Consider the following 25,274-nt stretch of genomic DNA (forward strand, 5'->3'; position numbering starts at 1 on the left):
ACAACGCCGTTCATCTCATGCTTCTTCTGCACATAGTAATGGAAATATGACCATGAAAATGATTGTAAACAGAAAGACAAATGATCCACTTAACCACCAGTACTTCGGTACGTATGCCGTCTGAGGTGTCTGACAGAGCAGTCCTTGACGCGGAGCAAGTTGAATTGCCGAGTCGCGAGATCGTGTTAGTTCATAGCAGGCAGTTGTAATGGTAAGAGTGAAGATGGTGGTGTTTACAAACATAGAAAAAACCGGGAAAAAACCTCAGAAAATTCAATTGAAGAAATAGGTTAATTAGTGTAGATGTTTTAAATAATTCTGTCTATAAGACAAATATATTGGATATCTAATATAAATAAAATAAAGAGTTTGTTTGTATGTCTGTCTGTATGCAGCCTGGGTACCAGACGAGTGGACCGAGAGTTACCAAATTTTGGTCACGGGTACCTTGGTCCAGGCCCGAGACCAAAATGAAGCGTTTAAAAAAAAATCGAACCAGGGACGTCTCATGAGGGGGGAGGGTTACCGGGATATGTAAAAGTAGTAGAAAATGATCGATATTAGTGTCAAATTCATAGTTTTCGCGGTAGCTGAGATCAATGGTGAAACTGATTGCATTAACTTCCAAATTGATGCCATTCGGTTGCGGCCTGGGGGTCACCTGGGGGAGGAATACCGAGACATCTGAAAATAATCCAAAATGACCGATATTAGTGTCAAATCCATCGGTCGCTGAGACTAATGGTGACACTTCCATTAGCGAGGACTTTCAAATTCAGCTATCATTATATGCAGGCCGGGGAGAGGGGTTACCGAAACATGTAAAATAATCCAAAATTACCGCGTATATCCATAATTTACGCGGTCGCTGAAATGAGTGGTCTCACTCCCACAGGCATTGACTTCCAAATACACTCCCTATGCGAAGAATAGTATTTCAGCTAGTATGATTATATTGTATCAATATTTTCCTGCAATATTTGTACCTATTATCAGAATTTTAAAAATGTCTCCAAAATGAAACATCACTGGAGACTCCAAAACCAGGAGATGATTTTACGATGGGAGGTGGGGGTGTTAAAAAAAAAAAAGTTTCACCGCCATTACCAATGTGACTTTCGCATTGTAGAACTCTAGAGCCTTCACTGGACGAATCGAATAAGCGGAAGTTATAAATATTTATTTTGTTCAAGTTTTAAGCTTAACATATATCTTGCTTATAAGTACTCTTGCTGCAAGGAGCACCTTTTTGAAAATATGTGGAATATTTGCAAAACGTGTTGGAGCAATACTATTGCTTTTATTTTGGGACCAGAAAATTGTGATGTTGCGTTATTACTTACAAATGAGTCTACGATAACAGAAGCATATTGTAGTAAACTTGACATAAAAGTTACGGGAATCTGTCTATTTAAATACAGAAAAAGGAAAAAAATGTGGTTATCAAAAGGTGTGTTGTTTCTAGCCGATAATGCATTTCAGATCGTACTGCCGAAATAGTCACTTTTGTTGACCGCTGTATCTGTGAACCTTTAATCTTCCGATTTCTGCCACTTTCCCGATTTGAAGAACCATTAGAGGGAAATGTTCTTATGATGTTGTCAATACTGAACCGTGGAGAACTGATTTGAGTTGTGCGTTCTTTTACGAAGCATCGATGTGATGAAAGACGGGATGGGCTACAAACCGTAACTGGAACTTAACCACTTTTCGGTCCATTTTATCCAAAGTAACCAGGTACTATCAAACCAATCCGAGCTATTACATTTTCCGCATTTGTTTCAATTTAGACTAGCCCAAGTAAATTCGCACTTTGTTTCGTCGACCGTTATTTCGTGATTCATTGCGAGATATTTCATGTACAACGTAGTCACGTTTCTCCCGTATCTTCGACGTTAATCTCGTTTCTGGTGTCCAGATTGCAACGTAGCACTTTATGTTGTCCCTTGTTTTCATATGTACCACACAGTGGCCGCCATATAGGTGTAAACTATAAAACGTAATTTCTGCTGTATACGATCAACAGCCACGATTACTACTATAGAACTCAGCATTATAGTTGCTTGCTTTTTCTACAAATGGTGTAGCTTGCGCCTCAAATAATTAGGGCCCAAATATGCAAAATATACAGTCATATATATTACTGTTTCTGCTATTACGTTACTGCTACGAGTTAACTCGGGTTAGTCCGAGCATTATTTTATGGCGTCACATATGTTCACAGACAATTTTGTTAAACTGTAATCCTTTTATTTGTGATCCTTTGTACGTATTTAAAATAAATAGCGCCTTCTTGACGATAATGTATACTTGTGTGTGTATATATATTTTCCATTTAGAAAAGGTACGAGTTAGCTCGGGTTTGTTTGAGCATGGTTTTATGACGTCACATATCTCCATAACATTAACGATTTTCAAAAAAGAGAGATAGTATGCGCATGTTCCTCTTGAAATCGAGGCAAATAACGAATAAAAAAAAATGGTCCTTTTTGGTACGAATCCTTCTGACTAATTAGACCAGAAGTGACCTAATTAGTAAAACCGAATAACTCGGATTAAACCGGGAAGCGGTTAAATTTGATGCAGTTGCGTTATGCAAGTTCAGCCACCACAATAAGGCCGTTTTCTACCACACTGTCCACAAAAAGCTGGATCACAGGACCACTCCACCGACTCCTGCGGAGAGCTGGTTTGTTACGAAATCTGCAGACTTTTGCGAAGTTAGTATTAAAAAGCTTTCCATAGATTAGAAATGTGTGACCGTAGAAAGTAACTGTGTCATGAAGGAAGAGTCGGTAGACGAAATTTCAGGTCCCTATTACATCCGTAAAAACTTTTTGATCTCCTCTGATACAGTATAGCATTGATGAATATACACTAATACTTAGATGGATTGATGTAGCATTTAGAAAAATTTCCACAAGAACTGCATATAAATCCCGTCCAGTAATATTATGTCTTTATCTTGTTTCAGTACATATGTGTCCTAAAATAAGACAGTAAGTAGTATTGTTAGAGTGGACAAACATATGTTTATTGTCAATCATGATGCTTAGAATGTTTTTCTTTTCTTTTTTCCTAGATGAGTATGAAGAAGATTTAAACAACAATGATTGTCATGATGGTGACACTGATGAAGATGAAGAAGGAGATTTATTGACTCGACTTCAGAGATTTTTCAGCAGATCACATCGCGTCTGTGAACCTCAGTATGAACAAAAGGTACGACGTAAATTTTAATCTCTCTACTCCTAAGTAAAAAGCTGCCGCTTCTCCCATTCAGAAGTTTTGAAAGATTCGATGGATCTTTGAGTGTAAAATTTGTAGGACGCTTGGCAGCTGACTTTACGCGTATATCTGGGCGTAAAGAGTGATTCCATTCCAGAGCATGTCTGTCGGATTTTCTGTTTCTTCCTAAGTCTGATGTCTAAAATTGTTTAAATATTTTTTTTTTTTTCTTTCTTAAAGAGGAAGTCCTTAAGTCGCCTTCTTCCCGGGTACAAAGTAAAGTATTCTTTTCTCCGGTGAAACAAAGGATTTCATTTCAGTAATTTAGAGATATTTAGTGCATTGCGAGACAATTCAAGCCAAGTCACGAAAATACAAGGTGATACAGATTCCTCCATCAAAATAAGAAAAAAGTTCGTATGGACCTGTGTTCAAAAGTGGATAGTTTTTGAATTATAGGGTGCCGAAAACGTGAAACAAGTGAACTTTAAAAGTTCATAGCTCCACTACTACAGGACCGATCGTAGTTGGGTCAAGACATTACTGAAGAATTGGTATGTGAACTATTCAAATATCCATGTTTAAGAATGCTCCAGTGCTTGCTCACCAATTTTTAGAGAGGTAGGTGGAGTGTGATCAAGTACTCCCAAACAACCTCTCTAAAAATGATTGTGCAAGTACCGGAGATTCTGAAAGATGGATATTTGAATAGTTCACATACCAATTCTTCAGTAATGTGTTGACCCAACTACGATCGGTCCCGTAGTAGTGGAACTATGGACCTTTAAAGTTTATTTTTTCACGTTTTTGGCACCCTAGAACTACAAAACTATGCATTTCCGACCACAGGTCCATATGATTTATTATTATTATTATTATTATTATTATTATTATTATTATTATTATTATTATTATTATTATTATTATTATTATTATTATTATTATTATTTGGATGTAAGGATTTCTATTCCCAAAATATTGTGACAAGTTTTTTTAACACCCTGTATAATGATATTTTTTAAAGTTAGATTTGAGATAACGCTTAAAGTGACGTGTGTAGTATTCAGTGTTATTGCTTCATGACCTTGTAATTTTCTATAATTGTTTTCAGGCAACTCACATCTCATCTTTGCCAATGGAAATTATTCTCTACATTTTTCGATGGGTTGTGTCATCGGATCTAGATTTACGATCTTTAGAAGTTTGTTCTCGTGTGTGTCGAGGATTCTATCTTTGCAGCAGAGATCCTGAGATTTGGAGGCTTGCTTGTATCAGGTATGTTCGTAAATATATTGCTAGGTTACATTTTCTATCTGTAGAGTCGTAATATTCTAGTAATTAATGTATGACGGCAGTAGCCGCAGCTTCAGGTTTCAAGATTTTGCTGATAAGTCCTAAACCCGACCAGGAAGAAAGTGGCCAACAAATTACTGTCACGACGTGTCTAGATAATGCTTTAGCAGATTTATGTGAACTAGCATCTGTGAAACCAAAAAACTCTCCTTCACCTGTCCTGACTTATTTACGTAGCGGACTACAGTTGTGAAAGTTGTGATTTGCTTTGTTTATAATATCTAAACATTCATCAAGAAGACATCTGCCACGTAAACATGAAATATGTTACTCTGTGATATTTGTAATTAATTGGTCTTCTACTTAGCATTGTTTTCTATATACCAGGTGAGTAGTGAATCTGAGTAACCTCTATATTCTATAGCATACCCTTTTGCTGTACCTCTATGTAAATTATTCATTGAAAATTGATGGAGTAAAATAACTAGATAATAACGAAGGAGTAGACTGTGCCATTGGGAACAGCAGATGTTCAAGTTGAGATGCTTTACCGACAGTTAGTTTATATTGCGTGAGGTTACGTAAGTGAATAAAATAACTGTTTACTACCTTAGACTATAGTAATACTTTTCCCGTAAACTATAATAATATAATTTTTATATGTTCGTATAGACATAAATACGTAGATATTTTACATTGAGAATCTTATGGGGTATTTTCAGGAGGAAGTATTCTGGTCTGCTTATTCTTAATCTGCGCCAGCTGGTGAACACTACTTCCGTTGACAATGTTTACGATTTGGTATTACACATAGTCTTGTTTTACCGGTATTCAAGCTTGCTTCTCAGGTTATAAATTCCATTTATTGCAAGCTAATCGGGGTTCAGAGGACAGTTATGACGTTGATTGGACATGTAGAGCAGAAACACGTTATTGATATACATGATAAAGAACAGAGTAAATAATCATATTGCTGGATTAGGCCTATGTAAAATATATGAGTAGTTCATTTCTATACATTTTTCCTCTATAAAAAGTAGAAATTTATTCTCAAATAGAACTTACGGACTTCCCAATATGATTATTAAGGTTAAATTATTGTCTTAATAGTAATAGCAATAACCGAGAATCAGTGAAGATTGTTTATTTACATCCCTACCTGCCATATTTGAAATCTTGGAAAAAGGAAGTTTGATAATTCAAATTAAATGCAAATTTATAATGTACATACATAATATTAATAAAATTCGATTGCTAAAATTAAAAATAGAAATTTAGGAAATAAAATAATACTAAATTTAATAATAAAACGAATATATTGAAGTATATAATAATAGTAATAGTTACTCCAGGGGACGCTATTATATCCGGTGCAGTGAAAAAGAATAAAAAAGGTAATGTAAGTAAATTATGTAGGGCAGTATCCACAATTTGAAAAATATCGTCACAAAAAGGACAATTTGGCCATAAACCTTGCTAAAATTTAAATCAGAATAACCTTAGGATTTTTTGTACATATGGGTACTTGCCAATTAAGTGTTTGAAACCTAAAACTTTGAATATTAATTTTTACGGGAATTTGTAACCATTAGGAATAGCCATCTTGTTATGAACTCGTGAATTTGAGTAAAAGTGAACTTTGTTATTTAGAAAACTTTTCATAGTGATGATAAATTTACAGAAAAAAAAGCTAAATTCCTTATCATGAGCAACTAAACTCGTTCAATTTGCACATAATCCTGGGTAGGCCTATGGGGGTGGATTAGCTTTATCGCGACAGGTCTATGATAATGCATAAGTGTCCTCTGAACATAGTCATCCATTTTATTATTCTCAAATATGGAATACGTTATTGAATATCAGATGTAGCTAACACGGAAAATTTGTGAATCAACTCATTGCGTTAGTTATATGTGATAATTGAATAGTACTTGTCTCATATGCTACTTTAAGTTCAGTCTAGGTAATGAATTTCATACTTCTTTCACGGGAAATGCCTAATAAAAGTGCGATAATAATTTTAATTTCTTGGGTACTTTAAATATGTCGATAATATGTTTAGGTTAGGGCTTCTATTAGTGAGTAATATATCTATAATTGATTTGAATATGTTGTAATGTAATAAATGCATGTGGTAAAGTGTAACGACAATTTGAATTTGAATATTGAAATATAATAACATGTTTAAATATGTGAACCACATGTCTAATGAAGAAATCTGTGAATTGGTATTACCGTGAACAGTTGTAAAATAATAATAATAATACGGATATGGTCTATACGTTTTTAATATATTAAATGTTTGAATGGAACGATACCTAGACTGACCAAAGCGATAAATGTTGTAGTTTTACAACTAAAATGATTAGAAATATGTTTAACCGACAATTTATTGTAATATTTTATATACAGTGAAATACAGCAATAAACTATTCATAGAGAGTCAGCATCAGAGAATAACAAATATTGGAATGTAATGATAATTGTTTATTGTCCAAATTATGATCTTCCTCTTGAAATTAATGACAATAATTTGAATATTTTTTTCTTCTTTTTTTCTTCCTCTGTTGATGTCTTGAGTTTTATTTTGCTGTTAACAAAAGAAATAAATGTTTTACTAAAATTCAAAAATCACCTTTCATTAGTATAAAAAAAAATTAGTAGAAATCTGAACAAGATAGTAGTTCGTGGGAGGACTAGATACAGAACTAAGGATAAAATATTTATGAGACTGCTTGTCAGAATGCCATTACCACAAGTTCTTGGATGTACAGGTAAATAATTTTCTATTTTCTCAAAAACTGATAACCGTTGCGCATAACAATAATAGTAGTAATAAATTATAACATATTTGTTTGGGACGTAAAAATCTGTAACTATAGAGCCAACTAAATCATTCAGGATTCATAAAATTATTATTTTTTTCTTTCTTTTTTTTTTTTTCTTTCTTATAATGAAGTAAAGTGCCTGCTATAATGTGTACCATGAGAACGAACAGTGTCCAAGTTTGAGATGCTGAGGACAGTCTGTTTGCGCTCTTTGAAGTTACTGAAGTGAATAAAACAGCTGTTCAGTATCTTTCACAGAAGTAACGTGCACCATGAGAAGGAGATGTGAGATGTATTATCTATAGTTCGTTTACTCTTACGAAGTCGCATAAGTGTTTAAGACAAGTGTTTACTACATTGTAAGGTATAATCTGTGCCAATATTGTGAGGAACTGACAAAATTTGAGATGCGTTTATATTTGATAGAAATGCTTGTCAATTATACGAGGAAGGATCAGAAACTAAGGTTACAAGGTGCGGTAATTTTAAAACATAAGAGTTGGCAACTGTGCAGAATCTCAGTCATCCGCCACCTATGGCGCTAGTTGTGGGTAAACACAAATGGCGACTCGTTTGGAAAACTGGTCTCGCGAACAAATCCGCTGTTATTCGATTTCTGTGGACGAAACATGTAACAGTGGCAGAAATTCCCCGGGAGCTTGTAGATTTTTACGGAGGAAACTAACAGAACGTCTCACCGAGGAAGTCATCTTCCTTCACGACAACGCGCGCCCGCATACAGCCCAGAAGATCATCACGCTGTTGAAGCAGCTTCGCAGTGACATCATCGAGCACACTCCCTACAGCCCGGACCTCACTCCAAGCGATTTTCACCTGTTCCCGCACTTGAAGGCTCACCTAGGAGGCCGTCGCTTCGTTTCAGACGAGGAGGTGAAACACTTCGTGACAACGTGGCTGAACACGCAAGGACAGGATTTTTACCAGGAGGGAATCTTCAAATTCCTCAACCGATATTGAGACTATGTCGAAAAACAACCTATGTATGTATTGTCTGTTGACTGTATTGTTGAATGAAATAGTATATACACATTTCACTGCAGACTTTGTAATTTTACTTTCTGATCACCCCTCATAGCTATTGTAATCCTTAATCCATCCGTACTTGACACTAAAAATTTCATTAGCTATTGAAAATATTACGAAGATTTCAAAAATTAGAATACGGAAAGTTAGTTAATTTTCTATTAAGTACAGTATGTGTTCATTGTGATCAATTATCAGTAGTAAACAGGTGTTTTATTCGGTTACAAAGCTCGACCATTATGTCTAATAGTTGCACTTTTTTTTTCTCCTTCCTCAAAAGTTGATTCTGTTTTCTTCTTTATAAACGTTTCTAGGGTATGGGGTGTGAACTGTGGAATGCTGACCAAGTATAATTCCTGGAGGCAGATGTATATTGAACGGCCCAGATTGCATTTCAATGGATGTTACATCAGCAAAACAACCTACGTAAGACCTGGAGAAAATAGTTTTCAAGATCAGTTCTATCGACCTTGGCATCTAGTTGCTTATTTTCGTTATCTCAGGTACGTGAACGTATAGGTATCTAACTTACTTACTATAAAGAAAGGCAATCTGTTGGAATAGAAGCGTTTGCTATTTCAATGATGGTGAAAATTAACTTAAGAAGTCAGTCTCTGTTGTAATATTAATTATGATAATAAATTAATTTAAATCTGTAGTATTTGGCGGTTATGCAAAATGTACTGTATTATTATTTATGTACCTTTTTATTATGTCTGTTGTTCTGTATGGTTGCGAAACATGGTCGCTTACTCTAAAGGAACAACATAGACTGAAAGTGTTTGAGAACGAGATCCTGGAACGAATATTCGGAAACGGAATGGTGCAAATTTCATAATGAAGAACTGCATAATTTATACAGTTTACCAAACAATGTTAGGGTCATCAAGTCTAGGAGGCTCAGGTGGGCAGGTCATGTAGCCAGGATGGAAGAAAGTAGGAATGCTTTCAAAGTTTTAATTGATAATCCAATCGGAAAATGACCATTAGGAAGACCCTAGATGGAGATGGGAAGACAATATTAAGATGGATGTCGCAGAAATAGAAATACGAAGTAGAAACTGGATCCAGTTGGCTGAGGATAGAAGTCAGTGGAGAGCTTTTGTGAACGCAACCTTGAACCTCCGAGTTCCATAAGCCATAATGCTAGTTAGTTAATTATCTCTTTATTATTTATTTTTATGCATAATCTGAACTTCTACATTAGTACAGTTCGTTCACACTGTAATCTGCGTTTACACGTTAAAAGAGCAACGTTAACCACTTATATATATATATATATATATATATATATATATATATATATATATATATATATAACACACCTTTTGGTTTTCAAACTGAATGTAATCTTCAGTCTAATGAAACCAGTTTTACCGAATCGAGATTACCTTGTACACAAGGATAAACTTTGAAAAGAACAATTGAGTCTTAGATTACCTCAGTTTTGGAAGAAAGAAAAAAAAAGTCCAGAATTGTAGAGTAAAAATAGAATCCGTGGTAAATGCCAAAAATGGAAAAATTCGATTTAATGTCAAAATGTGGCCTGTGTGCCTAACACTGCTCAGTGAACAACGGGCTATCTAATATTCACTGTGGAACTAGTTCAAATAATCGCCAGAAGAATGCGCGTGAGTATATGTCCCACCAGTTCTGAAGTAAAATCTGAGCTTTTTACTCAACATTTTCATTTTGGCACTTAGCACGGATTTTATAGTCGTCTACAGTTGCTCATAACTTAAATAATGAGTCAGCGCCACCTATTAAGTGTTCAGAGTATCAAAAGGAATGTAGGGTGTGGACCATAAGTAATCATACCCCTACATACATCATGTTTATGCATTTACTTTTATTTATGTAGTTTTGTCTAAAATATATTATTTTTTTCCTGTGTGGGTCGCTGGTGGCAACAATTAAAATGACAGTTGATAGCAGTAACAACGACATAGCGGCATTGTGACTAACGGTTGTACTTTCAAAGCTGCCTCGTGACTATATGATTAGCGTACTCGCTGTGGGAGCTGGGAAATCCTAAGTTCATTGGATCTCACGTTACGTTGCAGATATACGTCTCATATAGCCTAGTACTCAAAGGAACACAATATAACCAACCAAGTATGTGCTTTCTGTTTACTTGGTCTGGGTATGACGGACAACATAGGCTCATATGCAAACTGGACTGTTTCTGATTTCGCTTTAAATAGTACGTTTCTCTATATAAAGCCTACATGTTGAAAGCACATTAAACACCTTACTGCTACCATATCTGTTGACCGTTATCACCTGCGTGCCTCAAATAACAGTCCGCTAGTAATACTTTGTTTTCGCCTTTGTTTTAACCCCATAAATGTATAATTTTCTTTGTGTATAGAAAATCATATACGCGGCGCTGCACGGGAGACCAGTGTGTGTATGGAATTCCATACATGTGGCAGTCAACGTGTTAAATTCCAGCTAGTTAACCGACTGAAAAAGGCATTCGAGAATGTTTATATGTAAAAACTTTCGACAAATTGGAACTAACAGCAAAAGTGTAAACAAATAATAATAACAGTAATGCAATACTTGTTAAATAACCGTGTAATGTAGGTTCCTGTCACCACGGCATGACGCGTCCTCAGGTTGTGGATCAAGTAGGAAGGCCTCTAGATATAGAGGTTATCTGCGAATATTCTGAATAAGCAGTCGCGGACAGAAGAAAGGAGTGGTCCTCCAGCTTGGAGGTTTGGGTAAGGCTATCAACCTCATCCTTTAAAAAAAAAAAAAAGCACTTCTTGAGAAACATTCACAGAAGCTCGGACAAGAACTGGTAACTTGGCTCGACCTCAGCAAAAGAAAATAGACATGAGATTTGGAACATAGAATACTAGAAATTTTTATAGGGCAGGCGCGTTAAAATCCGTAACGTGAGTTACAGTAAACAACGTGAATGTTTACGAACCACAAAATTTTATAAACGGTGGATGCACTTTGATTTTTTTCCTCGCTTCCTATTGTAGCTACGGCTTTCATTTTTCTATATGGTTGGTATGGTTGGTAAGGAACTCGTATTATTATTATTATTATCATTATTATTTACCAACGTAGAAAAACTAACAGTGTTGCCAGCGTGGCCGGAAATTTAAAAAAAAAAAATGACATTTTTTACAAATATTTCGAATTATTTCTTCTACAAATGGGAGCTCAGATGCACCAAACATAGCTCGTTGCATTACTTGTTCTATTAGCTTTCCAACAAGAGGTCATTTATGTCTCTGCAACGATTAGAAGAGGCGCCAGGGATGACAACGTCAAGATATGAATTCCCTGGTAGGCGTCTACAGGTTAAAAAATTCGTTTTTTTTTTTTAATTTTGACATTTTCGTGATTTGTGAAAAAAACCTAACGTGATACACAACTTTGAAGGTTATTTTCGTAATCTGCAGAAAAAATCGATTCGGATACTTCATTTTATTTCAGAACAACAGAGAAAAGTTGAAAATTTGCAGATCAGTGTTATACATACGTTAAAATATTAAATAATACTTTTGATAAAGCGGATACTTTCAAATATCTAGAGTCAATATTAACAGTCGAAAATCATATTCACGAAGAAATTAAATATCGACTAAAAGCAGGGAATTCGTGTTATTATTCAGTTCAAAATCTCTTGTCCTCTCAAATTCTGTCGAGGAATTTGAGGCTTAAAATATACAAAACGATAATCATGCCTGTTGTTCTGTATGGTTGCGAAACATGGTCGCTTACTCTGAGGGAAGAACATAGACTGAAAGTATTTGAGAAGATCCTGAAACGAATATTGGAACCCAAGAGGAATGGGATGGGGAGTGGCAGAAACTTCATAACGAGGAACTACATAAGTTATACGGTTTACCAAACATTGTTAGGGTCATCAAGTCTAGGAGGCTTAGGTGGGCAGGTCATGTAGCCAGGATGGGAGAAAGTAGGAATGCTTTCAAAGTCTTAACTGGAAGACCAATCGGAAAACGACCATTAGGAAGACATAGGCGCAGATGGGAGGACAATATTAAGATGGGTCTTGCAAAAATAGGAATACGAAGTACATAGAAACTGGATTCAGTTGGCTAAGGATAGAAGTCAGTGGAGAGCTTTTGTGAACGTGGCATTGAACCTCCGGATTCCTTGGATTGAAATTAGAGATAGCATTAAAATTTCAACAAAAGAAAAATTGGTACACGCGGATATACGTAGGAACAAACCATGGTTTGACCAGGAATGCATTAAACTGGCAGAGTAGAGAAAACAGGCAAAATTATGTTGGCTACAAAATCCGAATGAAAAACTACACAAAATTTCAAAGACATCAGGCGGGAAATTTCCAAAACTTTAAGAACAAAAGACTTGAGAATAATAGTAAAAATAAAAATATTCGGGACATGTATAAGGGGATCAACGAATTTAAGAAAGGAAAAAAAATAAAAATGAAATCTTTTGAGTTTTACGTCCCATGGTTATGCCGGTTAGGCTAAAGAAGACGGTGATGATGAGTAATGAATGAAATGGTGGAATGAAGAATGTGGGAGGAAACGGGAAAACCCCGAGAAAACTTACGCACACGGTTTTTGTCCACCACAAAGTTCCCTTGGCGGGGGCTGGGATCGAACCCGGGACCCCAAGCACCAGAGGTGAACGTTCTACCGCTGAGCCACCGCGGCCCCGAATTTAAGAAAGGCTATCAATCTCGTGCTATATTAAAGAAAGCTAACGGAACAGTTCTCACTGATACAGATAGCGTCTTAAATAGATGGAAAGATTTCCTTTGACGATTTGCTGAACACGCAGCCAAAAACTAGCCATAGAGTTAGTTAGTTTAATACTTGTTTAATAAAAATAAAACTCTATGTGCTAATTTTCTTGAATTTTTGTGGTTGTGCGGTAATCATTCAATATTTATTGTCGGAAAAAAAAATTACATCAGGAGGTATCCTCTTTTAAATACGGTTAGCTTTAAGCTGTTATTACTGAATTTATTGCAGGTTTTTTCCTGATGGCCTGGTGTTAATGTTAACCACCCCAGACGATCCTATGTCATCGCTGTCTTATCTTCGTACCCGGAACCCACGAAATTCTGCTGTTTTGTGTGGCCATTACATGCTTCGTGGAAACAGTGTGACACTAGTTCTTCGAAGGCAAGAAAGTATGAAGACAGCAGTGAACAACCGATTTCGCAGGCGACGAGACTACAGCCAAGATTTGGGGGAACAAACATTTCATATTGTAAGTTAGTAGGTCTTTTTTAAATTTCAATATTCATAAGAATAAAACAGGTGTATTCTGTTGAACGCAATCACGACACTAGTAATTTTACCTTTTCTTCCTTTTCTCTTTTAAAATTCAGGATGTTACCACCTTCAACATGTCTGATTGTCAATTCTGTTGATCTTGTAAACACGCATAGATCTACGAATTACAGAGAAATCAAAACCAATATAGATACGATTGCGAAAATTAAGAAAAAGAAGTTGTGAGGGTGCTTAACAGTTCCGGCTGCATTTTTTTCATGGTTTTCAAAAGTTTGCGGATATTAACGATCAAAGCTTAACATTTTCCCGTGTAATTATTTAGTATTCTCCTCTCTTCGCACGGGAAGAATACTACATTTACCCTCATGTGTGTGTGGATCACTTCGTGAATTATCGGCGAACTTCTGCCGGGTCGAACGAATGAAACTGACATTGCGACTAGTGTTGTAAAATTTCCGGAAATTTTGAACCGGCTGGTAAAAAACTTTTTTTTTCCGGTTTCTTTCCGGAAAAATTGGGAAAATAACAAAAATCTTTGTATTAGGTTAGTTTTACTAGTAATGAAACAGTTTTTTTTTTCGAACTCGTCAAAAATGTAAGTTGAGAAATTTCAATATTGTGAATATCTAAAAAAAAAAGAAGCATTCGAAAATAAAACTGTTGTAATTATTCTTGAGATTTAATAGCATTCGTTTCCTTTATGTGGCTTTTAGTCGTTTACTCCTGGTTGTGCATTAATTACAGGTCTTTTACAATTACATACACATCTACCATCATGAAGCGTTTCTGTTGCAACAAATAGGGCTCTTGAATGAAACTGAGTTCTTAATGTGCTCTTTGATCTCGAGAATTTTTGTTAATTTTAACCAAATTACTTCTTAAAAGAAAGAGCAGTAGGCAAATCTCACTAATACTCATGCACTAAAACATATAATTACTATTATTTAATATACAAACAAATACCAGTTTTCTAGTGCGACAAATTATCTACATATATAAAAATGAAAGTGACTATACTTGTAACTTAACAACTCTTGAACCACCAGACTGATCTCGATAAAAAATTTCAACATAGATGAGATTCGGGCCTGAAATGGATTTTACCATTTCACTTTGAAAGTGCAACTTGGAGGAAGGAAGTGCGAATATATATTGAAAATTACCGATCTTAGTGTCGAACGCTTAGTTTTCGGAGTTGCTGAGATGAACAATGACATTTCCGATGAAGCTTAAATTCAAATTCAGCATTGCAACAGGGGAAAGGGGACGGGAGATACATAAAATGATCAATAATGACCGATATTAGTGCCAAATCCATAGTTTTCTTGGTTGCTGAGATTAATAGTAACACTTCCGATACTGTTTAAATAAAATTTCAGGCCCGCAACTTAGAAGAGGGGAAAGGAGATTTATAAAAAAATGATTGAAAATAGCCGATGTGGGTGTCGAATCCATAGTTTTCGGGGTCGCTGTGATGAACAGTAACACTGCAGATAAACAGTAACACTGCAAAATTATTTATTTTGTACTCTTTGTTACAAAATAAATACAAATATTATTTAAAAAGTAGTTAACAAGGAGCACAGACAGTATCATAAGTCATTAATTGCCGTTGAGTTCATTTTTCTAGTCGCTGCCATAACCTAGATTTTTGGGTAAGTCAAATTCTGGTCACACTGTAATTTCTATGGATTACAACAATGAAAATTCTTCCGATTCGTATTTTCGGGTGTAGAATAGCATTATCTATTACTGAGGTAAGTTACATTTCATTATCTCTTTCCACTTACGAAAAACTGTCAAAAGAAAAATTGTTAGTTTTTGATAAATATTTAGTAGTCTGTCCCCTTAATGCTGTGCGGTCACGCTACTTGGTTTTGCAGTGATTCAAAATGCCGGCGCCATTGTGAAGTACGGAGTTCATGCCAAGAGGAGCAACAATAAACTCAAAAGTTATTGTGAAACTCTCCAACGATTTCAACGCGCCATCCAAAACAAGAGACGTGGAATCGACAAAAGTGTTGTTGTTCCATGACAATGCCCGGCCTCATGCATCAGTACGAAAAAAAAGCAGGAACTTCAACGTCCAAAAGAGGAAAATCTTTGGTCATCCTGTTTACAGCCCTGTCTTGGCAGCAAGTAATTTTTACATACTCCCGAAAATTAAGGAATTTTGGAGTGGAAAACTGTTCTCGAATGATAAGGAACTCAAGCAAGCAGTGATAGATAGCCTGGCTCAAATCTTTGGCGAGAGATAACATCGGCATTGAAAAACTGGCCTCATGTTATAACAAGTGTCTTGACAACTATGGCTTTTACATAGAAAAGTAGAGTAAGGTCACTTGTAAGTAAAGTTTTGTGCTGATATCTTTTGTTTTTATTTAACCATGCCAAAACGTTCTTTAGTTTCTGGATAACCCTCTTATAATGTGTGCCCTTATATAACATAAAGCTTCATCATATCAAGAACATGAGTTAAATCTGTAAAACAGAGAGATTTCTATAATGGATGGTTGACAAAACGCAAATTCACTTTCTAAAAACAAACAAATATGAGCATGCTTGTGATGCATATAATTGAATTCGCATTGTTTTCTTGAGAGCCAGAGATAATCTATTTAAAATATTCCAAACCCGTTTTTATTCCGCGTACACACATGTTTTTTGTATTGAGACCGCTGCTTTTACAGGCTAAAACCCTACACTAAAAATTACTACTTAGTGAAACAGTCTGTGTTGTCGATATGTTCCAAATTGTCAAAAAATTAGTCTTCAAATCAATTATGACGTCACAGCCATATATAAACTGACCAAGAATGAAGAGCGTTGACCAGTTTACTCAGTAGAATCGTGTAATTATTAGAATATTAAGCAGAAAACTATTGTATTTTACTTAATTTCTGCAGTATCTTCAGGAAAGAAGGGAAGCTGATGTGCAGCTTGTTCCATTGTTCTTTTCTCTTCATAATTCATTTAATAATAATAATAATAATAATAATTGTATTGGCGTAGCGATAGTTTAGTGGTAGAGCGTTCACCTCTGATGCATAGGGTCCTTGGTTCGATCCCAGCTCGCAGCAAGTGATCTTTGTGGTAAACAAACCGTGTGCGTGGGTTTTCTCGGGGTTCTGTTTCCTCCCACTTTCTTCATTCCAACATTTCATTCATTTCTCATCAACACTATCCCCTTTAGTCTATCCGGCATTATCGTGGAACGTAAAACTTAAAAATTTCATTTTATTATTATTATTATTATTTGGCTTTCAGCTATTCTCAGCACGTTAATACAGTTTATTATTTCTATTTTTTAAGGAACTGCAGATCCATCCATACAAAAACAAGATCAACATTCAGTTAACCTGGCAACTTTATTCTGTTCTGACGAAATACAGAAATGGCCAAGAAAGTACAACTACCTTTGACCTTGTAAGTAACAAATTCCCACCTTTTTGGTTTTCACGAGTGAAGAGCTACACCGCCGAGTCAGAGAACCCATTGCAATAGTGTATTAGAAAGGAAACCGAAACACTTTGAACTTTTGGTTGGTTGATTGGTATTCTATTTGTTCTGTGTGGTTCTTTTTGCCCATCACCGGTAATATGCAACATAAACTTAGTGTGCAACATTTCTTCAGTTTGTGCCCGATTTGTAGATAAACACTCCATATCTTCTGTTTTTTCCCTCTATCTTCATAGTGCAGTTGTAAATAATGTATTTTCACATATATTTTTTTTTCTGTGTACTGCGATAGCGCAGTAAACCATAATATGTGTGTGTATATATCAGAATATTTTTATTTTGCTTTTGACATAGGTATAAACATACATAGTGGGAGGTGATTCTTATTACAAAGCTTGGGAGGTGATTCTACACAAGTAAATAAGCTTTAAAAAAATGGGATGAAAACTCGAAGCCAGTTTCGTTTCTCAGTTACAAGTTTTGCATTATGTGGGAATATGAACTTTGAGGCTACAGGAGAAAGTGGAAAGCTCGGAAGTGTAAGTGGTATTCAAGAATTGCATTAACCTATAAGTAGAATCACTATTATATCATCATATATATATATATAATGATTTCGTGTATATATGATCTAACTAATAGTGATTCTACTTATAGGCTAATGCAATTCTTGAATACCACTTGCAGTTCGAGCTTTCGACTTTCTCCTGGAGTCTTGGTTGGAGGATAAAATAAAGAGAAGGAAAAATAAGAGCATCAAAGTAGAGCAGTGCTAGCGACGCTTTATCAAAACCAAAGATCGTACGTCAAATGAGCATAATGCATTTTGATCAGCGTGTTATCATAGTGAAAACGTATTACAAATGACGTGAAGCACTCCATTCCTACCCGTGGGGGGCGCGATGGCTCAGTGATAGAGCGTTCACCTCTGGTACTTGGGGTTCCAAGTTCGATCCCAGCTCGCGCCGTGTGGACTTTGTGGTGGACAAACACCGTCCTCGGGGTTCAGTTTCCTCCCACTTTCTTCATTCCACCACGTAACTCCTCTCTCATCATCACCGTCTCCTTTAGCCTAACCGGCATAACAGTGGGACGTAAAACAAAAAGATTTCATTTTTTTCCATTCCTACCCGTACAGAAAACAGATGACGATCATGAGCTATTCGGCACTCCGTGGCGACTAACTACAAAAACAACAGATGAAAATCGAGTGACGTTCAGTGTTGTCAACTTACCAGAACAGAAATAGCGGGTATTTTAAAAGTTGCGTTACTTATGGAACATCCTTTCAATTGCATGAACACTTGAAGTTCTCCAGTTTTATTTTTCTGATATTTTTATCTTTCTTTCCTTGTTTTTATCTTCCGTGATCAAGACTCTAGGGAAAGTGCTAGTGGTATTCAGAAATTGCATAAACCTATAAGTAGAATGGTAATTAGAATCCCTGAGCTTGTCATTAGAATGTTTGAAATTAATTAATAATACTCAATTTTAAGATATATTAATAAAAATGGGGTTAACTTACCTTAAGTGTGTTTTTATCTTATTCTTAATGACCGATAATTTCGAGTTTCATTGGTACTGAAGACGATTTCTGGGTTAATTATATCAGAATGAAAACTTAAAATCTACTTATCTGTGTCAAATACCTTCATATTCTTAGATTATCTTAAAACCAGGGGTAAATGTGCGGGCGGACGCCGTCCCCCCACCTCCAAAAAATATGGCGTCCCCCCAGTTCCTAAGAAATTACAATGGGCAAAAATGTGGGGATGGCATGACGTCATGCCGCTACATACCGTTCCCCTACCTTTTCAGATTCACTTTTACCCCTGCTTAAAACTGTAGACATAGACTGTATATACGTACACTTCTTTGTTGTGTCCTAAATCTGTAGAATCCAGAAATGTGTATGAGGAGAATAGTTGCAGAACTAGTTCAAATACTTACCGTTTTCAAAATTTATGATGAGATTAGTTCTAGAACTTCTTTAAAAATTTATCTTTTTAGAAATATATTAGGCGAGAAAAGATAAATACTTAATTGCTATAATTCTAGAACCATTCTAATCTTTTTTTTTTTTTTTTTTTTTAAATTTGTAAATTTATGATGAAACTGGGAATCATAGAGGTCCCTAGGCTATTTCTTTACTTTTAAGATAAAACCGGAGTCTAAGAAGAAAGTGAAGGTATGTGATCCAGGTAAGCAGTTCGATTTTTTCACCGAATACAATTAATCCTGAAGAAGATGTCGAAGTCGAAATTATCAGTTAAGGGTACGATAAAACGCACTTAAGATAAATTAACACATTTTTATTAATATATACTTATATATGAGTGCATGCAAATCAATATAAAATCAGTTTCAGAATCTTTGAGAAAGAAGTTCTCCAACGGGGTAGAGGAGTTCGAATAAATATCAAAATTAAAAATCTCTTGCGCAGTATTCCAAACTTTCTGTTGACTGGTCCAAGTAGGACTTGCCATGAAATTTTCCACACCGCGTCCTGTAAAGCATAAGTATTTATGTTGAGTGGTATCGAAGTTCATCTTCCCACGAACTGCCAGACTCATTACGCAAAAACAAAACCGAGGTCAACATTTCTTCACATAGATTTTTGGATTATTTTAGTGGCAGAGTCACTTCTCAAGGTTGTAATGGGAATACTTAAAACATACCGTATATCATAATGCATTCATAGGATGAAAATGTAATACTAATAAAGATTGTATTCACCCAAACATTCGACCGGTAGACAATGGTAGTCTTGATTGTAAGACTTCTCAGTTACTCGCCTCCGTCAGTACAAATTCGTAAGAAATCAACCTTGCTTGAAGATTCACATTATCGGTAATCCTGAACCGTTACATCTACGATCGAGATTATCACCGGCCGGGTGTTAGGTTGAATACAAACTTTACCCAGTATATATATTTGTTTCGTTGCCAAAAGCCTTATGTTTTGTAAGTGACATTTTTGTTTTTTTGTTTCAGTAATTTCACTGCGTCATAGCATTGTAAGTAAATGAATCATGCACTTAACTGACTGATAACAGAGCCTGTTGTTGAAGGGATTCGTAGATTAGAAGTAGGTCTGTTTCATTTGAAGAAATGAAACGGAAGTTTTGATAATACTAGCACAAGCAAGCATTTTGTGTGTGATGGTTCTTTTTTCTCATTACATCCCAATTCTCTCTTCCTATTTAGTACCTCCTGGTCTTTATTTGTAAGTATGCAGTTCGGACCTTGTCTTCTCTTTTATCATCATTTGAAGAATGGTCTGGCATAAGTGACTGTCATATACGAGGGACAGTCAAAAATTTCCCGGAATTTCGTTGTAACTATTTATTATCACAATATAGGTACACATTCAGTTAATCATCTTCCAAATAGGCTCCTTGAGAACACACAAACTTGTTCCTGCCATTGCTGGAAACAACGCTGAAAGTTCTGTTTTCGTATGTTCTGAAGTTCAGAAGTCTTCTACAGTGGGAAAACGGTTACCTTTGAGGCCGTTTTTGGTCTTGATGAAGAGTCAGAAACCTTCCTCTACCAGCCTCCCTACTCAACGGATTTAGAACCAGCTGATTTCTGGCTCTTACCCAAGATCAAAAAGGACCTCAAAGGTAAGCACAGAAGACGGTCCAAACCAACGCAACAGCTGAACTTCGGAACATTCCAAAACAGAACTTTCAGCGTTGTTTCCAGCAATAGCAGGAGCACTGGAGCAAATGTGTGTATGTTCTCAAGGAGCCTATTTGGAAGGCGATTAAGTGAAGTGTCTACCTATATTGTGATAATAAACTTTTTGACTGCTCTTCGTATTCCATTTAAACATAATGCGAACACTTCATTGTCGCCCTTTCCACTTCTTTCTTCTTCTTCCTTTGTCTGATGGAGTCACATATTCGGATCCCATGTTAAGTTGTAGATTCATGTATTGCCTTGGTGCTGGAAAGAGATGGGAAATCGAACAAACAAATTCTCATAAATATCCAGCCAATTCATTCATTTCATGGTTAAGATATCCAAGGTTTTACATACAATTTTAGCAATGTAAATACACAGTTACAACGAATGAGTGCCAGCTTAGGTATATGAAAACTAAAAATTGTGTGTGAGGTGGCTATCAACGGTCGCTCAAAACCAGTATCCTACTCGTCGCCAAGTATTAGCGGTTTAAAAAACATGCGTTTCCTCTGCTCCATCCTGTAGTTCGTAAGAGCCACTGGAACTTGGTGATAGAACATCATCTCTGCTGCAATAATCCCAGGTCAGGTGAGCTTATGGACTTGGAGCTCTTTCACCAATTCCTCCAACATTGAATTATGGATTTGATTTCTGTAGTTCGTGTAAAGCGGAGGAGAAATAAGGAGCTAAGGAATTCAAGCACTTGAAGGCTCAAATGAATGATTCAACCCAACTTTTTTAACGTTGAAAGACAAATTGTTGCCTACATACCCTTCAGGTTCATTTAAGCAGTGTGTTTGTATCAAGTAAAATGCGTGACTATTCAGTAGGAAGTACATTCTATATTGAATAGCATACGTCAATCACAATTCACTTGAATAGCAAATCCACTTGTGATTTGTTACATTCATGTAGATAATGCATAAAATAACGAAGACAAAGTGCCAACGATGAGTGAATGTTTAGACATGATTAACGTTACTTTAGAAGAAGTTACCCTACCTCGTTAACCTACTTACGAAACTTCAACTAAACGATTGATTGAATTCAAAAGTAAAAGGACAATACATGTAAAGCGGATATTATTTATAAGGCAATTGCATTTTCAATGAATGTGGAGAAATAGGATACATAAAATGTGACAAATCAAAGTGCATCCGCGGGCCGCGGTGGCAAAGTGGTAGAATGTTCACCTCTGGTGCATGAGGTCTTTGATTTGATCCCAGATCGCGCCAAGTGTGCTTAGTAGTGGACGAAAACCGTGTGCGTGAGTTTTTTTTTCGGGGTTCTCCCATTTCCTCCCACTTTCTTCATTCCACCATTTCATTCATCCTCATCATCACGTCTCCTTTAGCCTAGCCAGCATAACGGTGGGACGTAAAACTTAGATTCCAAGTTTTTAAAAGTACATCTGAAAGTAAACACAAGAACCATATCCCTCTCGGCCCTATTGACATGGGCTAAAATTTAAAAAAGAAATGAAAATATGTGTTCAATTTAACTATTTAGAGTTTAAAGACATGGAATTTATTTTAATTTTATGTCTGTTAAAACAGAATTGGACTATGCATAGTGGGATCTTTGTTTCAAATCAAAATATTAAAATCTTGTACGCACGGCTGCCAGGATATGACTTTAAAGACAATAATAATAATAATAATAATAATAATTATTATTATTATTATTATTATTATTATTATTATTATTATTATTATTATTATTATTAAAAGCAAAACTGTACATATTTATTGCATTTCCATTTGTAAAGAACAGTGACATTTCAAACCTGCATGGGGTTTATCCTCGTGGTTTTGAAGAAATGAGGGGGGAAAAAATCAAAAATCGAAATTAAAAGGAAAACCTGCAGGATTCGTCTCATGTATAGGTAATTCCATTTAAATAAATTTCTCAGATGACTATTTCTTCACGTTCTGTGATGTCATCATGTTACCTGGTTTCCGAGTGGGTAAAGCACGCTTCCTACATTCCATGAAACACTTCCAGAATTGTGATTCTCATCATCAATCATACTTTTTTACCATGTCTCTCATAACTTCCTGTGAAACAGTACCCTAACTATTCCTATAAGTTAGGCACAGGCTGAATATAATGAAAAATGAATTAACATATCTGATCATCTTTAATAAAATATATGAACTGCATTGTACATTTCCTTGTCTTATCAGTGGCAATGATTGATTTGTCTATCATTTGTAGCCTACGTTAATTTCCAAACTAATTTATTTAGTTATTTGTTTAACAATCACCAAATACAGCTCAGGGGCCATTTTTTTATACTAGATATCTAACAACAACAACAATGGAAAGAATTTGGAAAGGAATCGGCCAGGGCCTTTCCAGTAGGTGCTATCCCGGCATTTGCCTGGTAGGACTGAGGAAAACCCTGGAAAAACTCCAGCCAGGATGGTCGGCAGTGGAAATCGAATCCACGACCTCCTGAATGCGAAGCCAACCCTCTACCACTTGAGCTACTTCGCTAGGGATGTGCATTTTATATTTTGTGAAGAAAGAAAAAAAAAACACTATTCTTACCGTGCATCTTGGAAATAAATATCAAAGCGAATGATTTCAAGACATCTCTAGCCGCTACGTTGCGAACAAGTTGATAGATACTGTTTGTAGATACATTGATAAAGATGCTAGTGATGCCTTTAAACCGTTCTTTTTTACATTTGTTTCCAGGATGCAATGTAACAGTAATTTTTCTTATCTGTAAATAGAACTTTTTTTTTCTAAGTGTATGAGTACCAGTTATACAGTTTGTATCAAAAACGACTTCACAACTTTGAAAACTCATATTAATTAATTCATTTATCGGATATAGTATACCACAGTACCTCATCATTTAGCGAGGACTCACGAAGTGCAGTCTTTTACGGATTATTCATTGAGGATCTAGGAACTTGAAAACGAGGTAACAAGGCGACTTTCATTTAATTACTGAGTAATATAAAATAAAATGTACGTCGGTTTGCGTTTCGTTTCGTTGTGTTTTATGGTATGCGAAGAATAATAATGTGCCCTTGTACGTAGTGTATGAGTATATGTGGGGGGTTTGAAACACATATCGCATGTCACGTGCACGTGGATGCTTCTTACTGTTGTACTACGTATAAAAATGATTTTATTTCATGTAGAAGTGGTAATGGAACACATAAGAAACGCAGATGAGGTACTGTTGTATACTATTACCCATTTATCTTACAGACATGGTTTCTGTGTCGTTTTGTAGCAAAATATATCAAGTTTTGACTCACGTAGTACATTAGTTCAGAAACAAGCCACCGCAAGCGCTAGCGACAGTTGCAGCATAAATGGCTGGCTGCCTTTACTGGTTCCGAGCGTGCTAGCTGTGTGTTTTGGTTTGAACATTCCAAGTCTGCGACGACTATGCAACGTAATTTTCGTACAAAGTATCGTAAAGATCCTCCCAGTAGGTCTACTATTTATCAGTGGCATAAGCGTTTTATTGAAATTAGATGTTCGGTTAAGACACAACAAATCTTCAGGTCATCCCCGAACGTCTGAAAACTTTATAGAGCAAGTGAGACTTCAGATGGAATGGTTCCGCATTGCCAATGGAAGTCACATTGAAGCTCTTTAAGTATAAAGTTAAAAAAAATGTATTTTGCTACAAAATGACACCAAAACCATGTCTGTAAGCTAAAGAAGTAAGTCAATATAAGTTTTGAAAATTGTAAAGTCCTTTTAGATACCGGTGCACCCTGTATTCATTTCTCAGTACTCTAATCAAGTTATTTTCCTCCTAATTACCTTAGATTTGTAGTTTCTTTAGAAATGAACAGAACAAATTCTAAGCTTAAAATAACACTTTAAATCCTAATATGAGAACGACACTCTACTTACACAAGAAGTAATACATAATCTGACGAACGCTTCTAGATTCACAATTTCTTTGCCAAACAGTTTCAATCTTAGTGTTCTTTCTAGCGTATGGTCTTTACTATCCGCTTCTATGATTAGTGTGAACATGACAAGCTGTGTGCTAGTATTAACAAAACGATATTTTTTGAAGTAGTTGTATAGAAAAAAAACGAAAGAAAAAAAACACTTGCGGTTTGCAGTGATTTTAGAGGTTTATTTTTGTAGTGAGTATTGAAAATGAAAAAGTCTGCGAATATGAGAAAATGAATTGTTGGGAAGTTAATATAGTTGTAAATATTGCATAACGAAAGCTAGTCGTGACAAAACGTGGTAACAACAACAATAATGGTCAATGACTTGTGACAAAAAGTACAACAATTATTTAGTAATGACTTAATGTAATGTGAATGATTTCCATATCATTGGTTTGATGTATATTTTATTTCCAAGACGGAAAACTCACTCAAATTACTATTTTGTACATAATAAATATGCTTTAGACCTTTTTTTCTTATAATGACATTAAGAGCTTTTTTTAAAAAATGGAAATCGTTCTCATTGTT

At 35.6% G+C, this 25,274-nt stretch overlaps 1 protein-coding gene across 2 annotated transcripts in view; it reads left to right on the top strand.

Annotated features, from left to right (window-relative positions):
• Window positions 1-25,037, top strand: part of LOC145684224 (F-box only protein 9) — a 38,900-nt gene extending 13,863 nt beyond the window's left edge. For both annotated transcript variants that reach the window (XM_081756313.1, XM_081756314.1), the window contains exons 5-9: window positions 3,083-3,222; window positions 4,340-4,503; window positions 8,708-8,896; window positions 13,391-13,631; window positions 16,970-25,037. In XM_081756313.1, the coding sequence (XP_081612439.1) occupies window positions 3,083-3,222; window positions 4,340-4,503; window positions 8,708-8,896; window positions 13,391-13,631; window positions 16,970-17,161 (926 nt within the window). In that variant the 3' untranslated portion in view covers window positions 17,162-25,037. The remainder of the gene's footprint in view (window positions 1-3,082; window positions 3,223-4,339; window positions 4,504-8,707; window positions 8,897-13,390; window positions 13,632-16,969) is intronic.
• Window positions 25,038-25,274: the final 237 nt, after the last annotated feature.

The sequence above is a fragment of the Thermobia domestica genome, chromosome 4 (assembly GCF_964235325.1).
Source record: "Thermobia domestica chromosome 4, izTheDome1.hap1.1, whole genome shotgun sequence".
Taxonomy (NCBI): domain Eukaryota; kingdom Metazoa; phylum Arthropoda; class Insecta; order Zygentoma; family Lepismatidae; genus Thermobia; species Thermobia domestica.